Source organism: Mus caroli, chromosome 12 (assembly GCF_900094665.2).
Source record: "Mus caroli chromosome 12, CAROLI_EIJ_v1.1, whole genome shotgun sequence".
Taxonomy (NCBI): domain Eukaryota; kingdom Metazoa; phylum Chordata; class Mammalia; order Rodentia; family Muridae; genus Mus; species Mus caroli.
Genome location: NC_034581.1, coordinates 80673030 through 80685135, shown reverse-complemented (window position 1 = coordinate 80685135; position 12106 = coordinate 80673030). Strand labels below are relative to the sequence as shown.

Below are 12106 nucleotides of genomic sequence, written 5' to 3'. Positions count from 1 at the left end.
AGGGGAGGGGAGGGGAGGGGAGGGGAGGGGAGGACTACTCAAGTGATTGACTGTTTCTGGTATAGAACAAAGATACTGAAAGTCTCTTGGAGGCAGCCAAAGCAGTCTTTGTCTGCCAACGGCAAGCTAGTGTAAGGAACAGTTCACCTTCAAAACTGCTTGTTTTTTAAAGCTATGAAAAAGTTTGGTTTGGGTGTTTAAAAAAGAAGAGGTTTTACTGGCTCTATTTTCTACTTACATAACACCCGAGGAAAAACTGGTGTTAGTAAGGACCAAAGGTCATACATATCATATATTTTAATTATTCTCCTTAATTTCAAATCCATTCACCTCAACTTTTTTAATAAAAAAATTCTAGAGACTTGCCCTGTGTAAAACCTTATGCTAGAGGCACACAGAGTTGCTCCACGGTGACTGCCAGGAGCCTGTCCCCAGGAGCTCACAGCATGGTGGGACTCTGAGAACTAACACTTTTGAGACAAGCAGTCATAATCAAGGAAGAAGCCAAGCCCTGGCTGGAATGAGGGACAGGGTGGCTACATCTGGGGAAGCAGGGGAACCCTCCCTCACCTCTGAGTGTATTTTCAGGGTTCCTTCATCTACCTGCACAGGGAAGGCCATAGCATGAGGGGAAGAAACCCACTTCACAAGCACACAAGAGGCAAGCGCTGAAACCCTGACAACTCCTTCACTACCTCCTACCTCACTCTCAGCAGCCTGTGACAACAGGCTCACAAGCACTTAAAACTGCCTTTACACTCTTCCCTTGGCAAGACCAAGGCTATGTCACCCACAGGAATCACACTCTGCATCACTTGAGAAGATGTGTGTATTTACAATGGAAAGACAGACAGAAAGTGCTTTCATCACTCCACACAGGCAATAACATGGCAGCCATCCAAGAGCTCCTGTAAATAAGCCCCTCCAAGAGAAGAAGATTTAAGAACTGTGTGCTAGGCAGCAGGAGGTTGTACAACAGGCCTGGATGACCTATGGATGTATGCAGACACCATTACAGCAAAACCCTTCCTCTTACACGGCTGAAACCCAGGCACTAAAGAGTTGAGTTGGAGCTGCTGTGTGTCACAGCATCCCACACAGACAGAGGACTAATAAAAGGTTCCTTCCCCCAAGCCCTGGGGTAAAACCCGAGGCTGTTTATTATGGCTCCAAAGGTCAAAATTAATAGCATGAATTGAGTCTTCTTCTTGCTCTTTGAAACTCCTTGTCAAGTGGTAGAGCCAGCTGGGCACACAACTCTGATATGCAGATCGTAAGGCTTATGAACAGATAAAATGAATTACAATGAGCTAGGCCCATCATATTTCAACTCTCTAATGGGCAGGAAGGTCTCTCTCTCTCTCTCTCTCTCTACCCAAGCACTGTCCAAATGTTTCTTCTTAAGAGTCAATTTGAGGCCATTTAAAGTCCTCAAGAATCTGCACAGCATCTTATTAGCAAAGAAGTCTGGAGCGAGCTCAAAGGTCTTAAAATTGAAATCATCCTAAGAACAGGATAAGGAAGTAACTCAAAAATAATGGTGGTTGCCAGGCTCCTGAATATTTACATACATCATTTCATTTTGATCCCCACTAGTCCCAAAAGAAAAGTTCCACTTTAAACATGTGGAAACTGAGGAACAAGGAGGCTAAGTGTTTGCCCAGGTAAATCCAACATTCTCATCCGAGTGAGTCTGCCATAGTGTTATGTTTCTGTCCAACATTTCATGAGCAATGAATAGCACAGGAGATGCTATCAGACTTTCTGTTCCCTCATGAAATTTCATGTATATTCTATGGCTACATGCCTGGGAATCTGCCGTCCTTAATCAACTAAAAATAAGATTTCACAAGTGAAAAAATTATTTACAAGGAAACTGATATGCTAGGCAGTGGTGGCACACGCCTTTAATTCCAGCACTAGGAAGGCAGAGGCAGGTGGACTTTTGAGTTTGAGGTCAGCCTGGTCTACAGAGTGAGTTCCAGGACAGGCAGAGCTACACAGAGAAACCCTGTCTCAGAAACAAAACAAAACAAACCTGGCCTATCTGGTGCACACCTTGCGGCAGAGAGACACACATGGACACTAGAATACGTGATTCCCTATTGCAGAACTTCGAGACTAACTGGAAATGGATGCATTTCCAAATCACCACCCAAAGCAGAGGAAAAATCACAGGAATCAGAGAAAACTGAAAGTCCATAAAGTATTCAAATATGTGGGCCACTAATATGTACCAGAAGAGATGTAGCAACTGGTAATCTCCACTTGTTTTCTCTAGGTAATAACTTTAAGGTTTTTCTTCACAGTCAGTCTCTTTTGGGGGAAAGCTGCCTCCAGCTCTGGTCTCATTTGTCTACAATCGCACAGCCTCTAGCAGAACCCAACTACCCCATCTGCTGTTTGAGTAGCAGCAATTCTTAGACTGCACCTTACTACTTCAACAGCAAATGCCAATGCTAGCAAACACAACTAAACTAAAACAGCTCTACGAACTTTATGAAGACATCCACCAAGTGTTCACGCACCCCACCCCCAACAAAACTTGGCCTGCTCTCATTCATCAGCTACGTGCTGCACACTCTTCTTCACCTGGAATGGCGTCTCTCAAGCTAAAGGAATCCCAGTGGTCTGCCTCCAGGAAGAACGGGGCTCACAATACCAAAGCATGGAACCTGTGCCAGTTATAAAATAGGTGCTCCTGTTAAGAACCAGCTGAGAAACCATATTACTTAAGGCAAGAGTCCTTAACCCCAGGTGCCTCGCAGTCACCGCAGAAGCTGTAAGGTCATGCCAATGCCTGGGCCTTGCCCCAGACCAACACGATATGATCTGTGAAGCTCAGGCTCAGCATGGATGGATAGTACTGCTGTTTTTAGTTGTGTGCATGTATGTTCGTGTACGTCTCTCTCTCTCTCTCTCTCTCTCTCTCCCTCTCTCTCTCTCTCTCTCTGTGTGTGTGTGTGTGCATACAGGTGCAGATATATGAGCATGGAGACCAGAGGTTGGTATTAGGTGTCTTCCTCAATCACTTCCCAACCTGGGGCTCACAGATTTCGCTAGAGCTGCTGGTCAGCAAAGCCCAGGGATTCTCTTGTCTCTGCTTGGTCAGTGTTGAGATTACAGATCTCACTGTGGCACCCCACTTTTTAAGAAAATGAGTGCTAGGGATCAAACTCAAGTCCTAGTGTTTGTACCAGTCCTTACCAATTAAGCCATCTCCCTTATTGCCCTGCCCATGAATGCATTTTTTTAAGGCTTCTCAAATGACTCCCAAGTAGAGTCAGGGTTGAAAATTATCATCAAACTTAAGTATTTTTAGAGTGAACCTCCAAATTTACTGAATGGTACAACCACCACAAGTCTCCTTCCCGCCCCCTACACCTGGTACATGACACACCCACACAGTGTTACCCTTAACTAGGTCTCGTTAGTCATTTGATTATAGTGAAATGCTCAACTACAGTACTTGAGGACACTCGTCACACCCCAGTGGCCTCAGCTTATTCTGAGATCCCAGGCTGTATGTGGCTTTGGAGGAGGCCATGTTCAGATGCTGAAGTGGAGCTGAGTGTGACTGGCAGTGTCCAACAAGGAGGTAGCTCAGCTCAGCTCAGCTCCCTGACAGGAGGAAACCTTCCGAGCCCGGCATGATTATCAGACTCTTTGTGCTCTTAAAGGAGAGTAATTATAGGCGTGTGAGAAAGGGGAAGCACTCCCCGAGGAACTCTTCCTCACACGCTTCCCAAGAGGCACGAGGGCCATTAAAAATTCCATGATGAAGAGGAAAAACAGCCTGGGAACAGCCAGGAGGCAATACAGCAAATTAATACAGCAGCCTCCTCAGGGGAAGCTGCGATAAAACAGGAAACACTTCTCTCTTTGCAAAATAAAATTATACCACTAATGATAACACAGTCACCACACACGCGCACAAATCGTTCTAATGATGGGGGTAAAATTCCCAGTGCTGCCCAGATGCTTGGAAAGAAATTTCTCCCTACTACAAATAAAATGGGACAAGGAAGAGATAAACTCTCCATTCGAAACACCCTTTAGTGCTGTCACTCGGCTGCCTCTTCCCTAGCACTCTGCTCCTCCACACCCTGTCCCTGATACCAGGCTTCAGCTAACCAGTCCACTCTTCCTAAAACCCACTGCATGGTTCCAATCCCATCTTACGAGCTGGAGTGACACCTTGCTGCACGGGACCTCAGTGCTGAACACTATCCCCAAGACCTCAGTGTTTCTCACTCCTGTTTTCTGAAACCTTCACTTCAGACAACTTTAGACGTCTGTGCTGACCATTCTCACAGAGCAGCACCTGACAAATCATCACGTGAGCTTCATTAAGTGAAAACTGTTAGGAAGAGCAGATATTATACACATCACACACACATGTGGTTTTAGGACAAACACACATATAACGTAAAACAAAGAAAAATGTAAGGATAAGGTAATGAATGTTAATTCAAACTTTTTTCTTCCCCAAACTCAAAAGAGCATGCATGCAGCCTACTAACTTGGACTGTTACCTAAAGATAAGACAAAGACAACTGGCAATCGTCTCCATTCTCTCTCCTTGTTTCTAGCAAGAGCTCAAAGCAGCAGCGGCACGGCCCTCAGCTGTGTGCACCAGAAGCTTGGCTGAAACTAATGTTCCCAAGGCTAGACACACACATCTTCAGTCAAGAGAGCAACAATAATGATATTACAGGATGTGCAGAGGATCAGGAATCCAGCTCTGGGTCCTGGCCACGGACAAGGCTTCTAATGGAAGAGAGAAGAGGCAATGCTCCCCTTAGCGCACCCCAGGTAGTAGATGTGAGGAAGGAGGGCAGAGTAATCCCGTGTGCTGGATTTTGTGGTGTTGCTCAGCTGGTTGTCCCAAAGACCACACACGGCCACTGCTCTAGTATCAAAACAAAATACAGAGGTGTGCTCTTCTTCGGACTAAAATCTGGAAAACTTCCCACGGGCCTGCATTAGGAGCCTTGCCTGTGTGTGTCATAGCTTTTCTGTGCAAACTGTTATCATAGCTGTCAGTTTCCATACCTGATTTTTTCATTAGAGCTTGAGTTCTAGACAAAGAGCCTAGTATATAGTAGGGAGTCAGCAAATGGTGAATGAATGAATGAATGAATGAATGAATGAAAATCAAGCAGCCTGACACTGAAGGAAAGGCCTATGGGAGAAGTTTGTATCACCCCACTTTTCCACATTCACAGCAACACTATTTACAGTGGCCTTTCTTCTCAAAAGACTATGCTTATTAAAATACTTCTTAGAAAGATCTAGCAGCAGATTATGAACTATGGCTCACCATCCAAATCCTATGGAGCTATGTCCAAAGAACCGTTAACTTCTACCATGGAGTCTACAGGACGAGTCTGAGCACACTGACTTAAGAGCTGACTAATAAAACAAAACAAAACAAAACAAACAAACAAACAAACAAAACAGAAGACAGGCATTTGTGAGGCAGTGGCAGGTGGATTTCTGTGAGTTCAAGGCCAGCCTACTTTATACAGCTGCAAGACAGCCAGGGTTACATATGAGAGAGCCTGTTTCAAACAAACAAACAAAACCAACCAACCAACCAAAAACAAAACAACAACAACAAAGCATCAGAACCTTGGAAATGAAATCCTTTCTGCTACCAAAACTAGAACAAGAGCTCCTTGGTCTAAACTCTTAGCTGTTCTACACACAATAACACTGCTAAGAAATGCCATCATCAAACTTCCATGTCACCTGAACTAAGAGAATCCGTATGACATGACAAACAAAATGTCTAACAAGTGCCAGACCTATGTGCAGGGATTTGTCAGGGAATAAGACAAGGTCTCTGCATCACAGTGAGAAAGCCAATGGGGTAGGGCTAGAATTTTAAAGAAACTGGTATACAGCGTATTACAGACAGGGTAAACACTGCATGGAAAGATACAGTAACCAGATGGGGCAGCCGTGACCCCTAGGTATCCAGGGGCTCCAAGAGCTTTCCAGGCAAAGCAAAATGAGAGCAAGGGCCACGACCACACGGGCTGCCATTGTATAAGGAAATGGAGCTCCCTGGTACTGCCTGATACTGAGGGGCAGGACTGGATAAGAGGAAGGTGGCCATGTTGGCAGAAACCAGATTATTCAGGGCTTTGCAGGTCAGGACAAGAGGCATTAATAATGTTCTTTGAGGATGGGCTTTTAGCAGCAGAAATAATGTGAAATGTAAGGCAGAAGACATAGGCCACAGTGCAGATTGAATCACAGAGGCATGTGATCACAGGAAAAACTCCTCAGGCCTCAGCCCGCTTCTGCATCTGTGAAACTCCAACTTACCTCTGAAGATTGCTGTGAGGATCAAATTGGATCCTCTGCACATATACTGTATAATCTCAAGTGTTATGAAAAGGGACACAGAATTTTCCAAAAGAAAATAATAGCCACTGGAAGCCAATTACCTGGCAGAGCAGTGTGCAGGTGAGCACCTTCGATGAGAAGCATCAGCAAGAACATCCAGGGAGTAAAGAGGGGAGAGTGGATTAAACTGTGGGGATGAATGAGATTATTTCAGTATGGCTTAAATCAAACAGGCCTGATTTCAAAAAGCAGCCTACATGCTTTCTTTAACAATGTCCAACCCTCCTGTCATGAACACCACCACCATTCAATAAGGGTATGCATGTCTAACCTTACGTCCATAAATGTCCCAGCACAGAACAAACAACTATTGCCTGCCAAACAAAACATTCATGCACTAATCACTTACAAGCCAAACACAGTACTTCTTAATGGACAGTCCAGGAACTTACACCTCACTAATATCCACTGTGTATCAGCCCTTTCCCAAGAGGGCTAGCATAAAATTACCTTTTCAGGGACAACTGCAGAGCACACTCCAGTGCAATGGTGAGAATAGTGTAAAGAGAAGGTGCCTGGAGTTAGAGTGCCCAGCTGAGTGTACCATCGAGCTGCTGTGCATTTAAGAGTGGCATCACCTGCGAGCTTTGCTAGCCTGCTCTCCAGGGTGGATCACTGGCCATCTTACCTGTCTTATAATAGGGTTACTGGCAGGACTAGCTCAAGTACTGCTTTTCAGGCCATAAAGCAATTTCAGTTTCTATTGACCTTAAAAGACGACTGAGAGAAGGTGAAGAGTTCAGTGCGTGTGTTAGCAGGACATCCTCAGCATCAAAACTATAAACCCAAAAATGAGGCTGATGATCAAATGGGGTACTGTGTACAAAGCACTGAGGATCAAATGGGGTACTGTGTACACTGCACTGCACTTTGTCCCACACTAAGCATTCCTTTGAAAAATGGGTAATTTAACGACTTAAGAGAGAAAGAGTGGTAATTGAAATGGACTTTAAAAGAACAGAAGTGACACTGGTATTCACTGCTCTGCAACTTAGGAAAATAGCTGAGACTCATGGTGCATGTTGTTTACTGTACATCACTAACGTGGAGCAAGTGATGGCCACAAGTCCCCTTCTGCCTCTGCATGCTCTGAAGCAAATATGATCCACACTCTAGCTTAACAGTCCCGAGTCTCTTGCATGCCAGCCACCTTCACGACCCCTTCCTTGCCTGCCCACGACCTGCACTACTGTTTATCTACTCACACTCAACTTTGCTGTTTCCACAGAGTAAGCCTGACATAGCGATTACACTTTTTCTAATGTTTATTATAATATGTAACTTAAGATTCATTACCTAGAATCACCTCATCAACACACCTTGGTTTTTATCTTCCATACTGTTCTCGTTAACTGTGAACCAACAACTTCACAGTGAACTTTCCAAGTGTGAACTGTGTAACATAATACGCTACTAAGTAGTAGCCAAAAAGGCCACCCACCAAGCAAGGAGCAAGAGGAAGTCTAAGAACTTTCCCCCATCAGTTTCCATCAATTTCACTGAGGTAAAGCAACCCCATCCCTGTACTGAAAACAGTTCAAGCCTCTATAAAAATAACCATGACCACTACGATGAGTCGTTTTTAAATCATGGATACCACTCAAAGGCCTGAAATATCTGGGTCCCCCTAAAGGAGGAGCCAGGGAAAAAAAAGACTAATAAACCAAAATCAACCCAGGCTTCCCTTGAAATGTGTGTTACTAGTAAGAAACTGACATTTGCAGTGGAACCCAAGAGAGAACTGGCTACAGTTCTCGGAGATGAGCGTGTGGCAGTCGAGGAACACAGCTCTCAGGAATCTTACTCACCTCGTGTGCACAAGCAGAAACGGAAGGAGAACCAGAAGCCAATGCTCTAGCCTTTCTAAAGAAGAGGAAACTGAATGATAAAGATGGCCACGAAGAGTGATCTTACCTGATTCCGTTCCCTTTTCCCAGCTGATGGTAACCAGAAACTAAGGAGAGAATAACAGGAAAGATGACGGTAAGAGGTGCTAGGAAAGTGCGCATGAAGAGAACGGGGTAGGGGGCGCTGCAGCAAGGACGGAGAAGGACTGGGAGACTGGCCATGGGTGAAGTAACCCTGACTACAGCCTGACAGCCCTTATCTCGGTTGTACAGTCAGAAGAGGGCTCTAACTCCAAAACTAGACTAGGTGAGACATGGGTGCTGACCACGGCTTGTAAGGAATAAGATGCTTTAGCATATACAAATGTGGGGCTTTGGCACGTGTGCAGGTGTGTATGGCATGTGTATGTGTCTGCAGTTGTGTAAGTTCACAGGTGCACATGTGGTTGCACCTGGCCAGAGGTTGATGCCTGGCACCTTGCTGGATCAGTTTCCACTTCATTTACTGAGCCACGATCTCTCACTGACCTCGAGCTCACTGCTAGCCTGCTTGCCCTGGGATCTACTTCTCAAGTGCTGCTCTTACAGGCAGGCCCGCCACACCTGCCTGCTTGCATATGTGGGTGCTGGGGACCCAGACTCAAGTCCTTATGCTTGATTCACCGAACCCTCTCTCCAGCCCCAATATGTATGAATTTATTCAGCAAATATTTAAATTTTTGCCACACAAGACCCAGCAGGAAGGAAAAACACAGAGCAGAGCCGCTGTTTGGGAGATGAAGCTTTTACAAGAAAGGCGGGCGACTCCTGAATAGTTACATCTGGGCTTCCCACTGTATTCACCGTGGTAACAAGGACAAAAAGATTTCTCCTTAAAGAGGTCTAAAGGAGAACAGAAGCAATCAGCTTTTGTTTTAAATGACTATTTAAAACAAAAAAAAATTTTTTTGAAATTTTTATTAGTTATTTTATTTATTTGTATTTCAAATGTTATCCCCCTTTCTGGTTTCCCACCCTCCTCCCCCCTGCTTCTATGAGGGTGCTTCCTCACCCACTCCCACCTCACCACCCTAGCATCCCCTATGCTGGGGCATCAAGCCTTCACAGGACCAAGGGCCTCCCCTCCCACTGATGCTAGATAAGGCCATCCTCTGCTACATATGTGGCTGGAGCCATGGGTCCCTCCATGTGTACTCCTTGGTTGGTGGTTTAATCCCTGGAAGCTCAGAGCGGGCAGCTGGGGGGCATCTGGTTGGTAGATACTGTGGCTCTTCCTATGGGGTTGCAAACTCCTTCAGCAACTCACTCCTTCCCCTAACTCCATTAAAATAAAACTTTTAAAAGTGAAAAATGCATTTAAAACATGGCATCTTGCTCCTCTTCCCCTCCTCTCTGTGCGCTCGCCTTTTCTCTTTTTCTCTTCCCCTTCCCCTCTTCTCTCCCAGGGCAACTCCCCTGACCTCCTCAATCCTTAGGGCCAGTGAACTCGCCAGAGGCAGCTTCCCAACAAACCTGGCTATAAAATAAAATAAAACATGGCATCTTAGTGGAGGACACCTAGAAATATAACAGACAACAAAATGAACACTAATCTAGAAGGGAAAAGGAAACCATTCTCATAATTTGGGGGCATTAGCTATCTTAAATCTTGTTTGTTAGTGTGTGTGCCACAGCACCCATGGGGTCAGTCTGTAGAGGTGGTTCTTTTCTCTCCCCAAGGACTCTGGGACTGAACTCCGGTCCTCACACGGGAGCAGGTACTTTTAGCCTGGGAGCCATCTTGCCAGCCTGACTTCAGCCATCTTAACTGCTAGGAAGCACTAATCTTTACGATCTCCTCTTGCGGCTCTCAAGTCTAATATCAAGGTTGCTTTATAAACGCCTCCTCTGCCTCCATCTCCAAGGTGCAGGCTAGGCCAGCCGGTGGGCGGGGTGCTCAGCCACTCACTCTGTCTGCCGGGGGTCACTGATGGTATGGCTGATCCTCTCAGTCCCCAGGCTGCTCATGCTCGCCTCCTGAGAGGACAAGAAGAAAAGTGTCATCTAAGCACATGCTGAGAGGACAAGAACAAGAGTGTCATCTAAGTACACAAGCAAATGTGGACAACGCAAGCTGTCCCCAAGCTCAAGTTTCTCCTAACTAAGCCAGCCAAGCAGCCTCAAGTTTATGTCAACCTTAAAAATCAACAGTAACTGTTTTTTATGTGAATATATCTTAGAAGTATTATATACTACCTAGCTATTCTCTGCTGATCCAAATATAAATAAAAAGCCTTTAAAAAGGCTGTTATAAATACTGTTTGTTGGACTTGGGGTTTATTCTGTTTTAAATTTAGCTTTGTGTAAATATGTGGGGCTGTACACGTGTATAGGCATGTGTAAGAGTATATATGGAAGCCAGAGGACCATCTTCAGCATGTGTTAGTGTATGTATGTACAGAATCTAGGATCATCTCCAACATGCATGTGTGTGTGTATGTACAGAATCCAGGCCCATCTCCAGCATGCATGAGTATGTATGTGTACAGAAGCCAGAGAACCATCTCCAGTATCATTCTTCAAGCATTGTCTACACCTTAGCCAGAGCTTACCATACACACTAGACTATCTGGCTAGTGAGCTTCGGGTCTCTCCCTGTCTCCATCTCCCCAGTGCTGGAATTACAAGCATGCCACCACACCTGAAGCTTTTTCCCCCCCTCACATGGGTGGGGAACAGACTCAAGTTCTCTAGAAACGCTTCACCAGCTTGGGCTGTCTCTCCAGCCATAAGTTTATTTTTTGATTGGCACATAAGTGAAATATAAAACTAATATAAAGTGATGTTTCAACATGTATATACACTGTTTATTGTTTGCATGTGTATGTAATTTTAATGTAGGAATACTTCCAGGAGTACTAATATACTAATACTTACTATAGTACTAAAGTATAAAGAATAGAAAAGCTTTTTCAGAAGACTCACTTTTGTTGTTGTTTTGAGGCATGGTTTCACTATGTAGATAAAGCTGGTCTTGTTCAAAGCCTGCTCCAGATTCCCAAGTATTGAGAATGGAGGTCTATGTCACCAAACTCAACAACAGGAGCCAGATTTGAACAGAAGAACACACTCAGCTCCATGAACTATCTGACTGAGGCTCAACAACACCACAGGCGAAGCCTAAATATCTGTGCGCTAAATACGTGTTACAGAACTGCTACTTAGAAAAATAATCAGCCAGGCTGGACACACAAAGTTCAATAGCAGAGTGCTTGCCTAGAATGCACAAGGCAGGCCCTGAATTCAATCCCTACCACCACAAGAAACAAAAACCACAAGAATCATCACCATGTTCTGTCCCTTGCACATCAAAGTCAAAGCAGAAGGCTGTATGAACTGACTCTTACATTTGGGGCTCTACGGACTGCAGTGTGAAAGCATACTGTAACCCCACAGCAAGCAGTCACCTCCACTGAAGAGCGCAGGCACTCTCCTCCTGTAACTGTAACACTTTTACATGATATTGCCACAGCAACCCACACAGAGCCCAGAGTAAGTGCTAAGGTGACAGGTCACGTCAGAGGCATGAGTGTCAGCACTACTCAAACACATCTGTATCTTGGCAGATGTTGTTTGTATTCAACTGTGTGTATGAATTAACCTGAAGAGTAGGAAACACACTTCAGTAGAAGCACCAGCTTTAGAAAAATTAATTTGAGGTCAGATTCTAAACAGAGGCAGAGCTAAGTGGAAGGCCCATACACACTAATTTTTTATCCTCTGGCTATGGCTCCAGGTCAGAGACAGAGAATGGTAGAGGGGCCAAGGGAAAAGATGGGTGAAAAATGAGCTATTTATTAAAG

At 44.9% G+C, this 12106-nt stretch overlaps 1 protein-coding gene across 3 annotated transcripts in view; it reads right to left on the bottom strand.

Moving 5' to 3' along the window:
* The window catches only part of Gpatch2l (G-patch domain containing 2 like), a 51732-nt gene that overhangs the window by 17941 nt on the left and 21685 nt on the right, over positions 1-12106 (bottom strand). For all 3 annotated transcript variants that reach the window (XM_021179229.1, XM_029484626.1, XM_021179228.2), the window contains exons 6-8: positions 10213-10280; positions 8332-8371; positions 6459-6544 (exon numbers count right to left, since the gene is read on the bottom strand). In XM_021179229.1, the coding sequence (XP_021034888.1) occupies positions 6459-6544; positions 8332-8371; positions 10213-10280 (194 nt within the window). The remainder of the gene's footprint in view (positions 1-6458; positions 6545-8331; positions 8372-10212; positions 10281-12106) is intronic.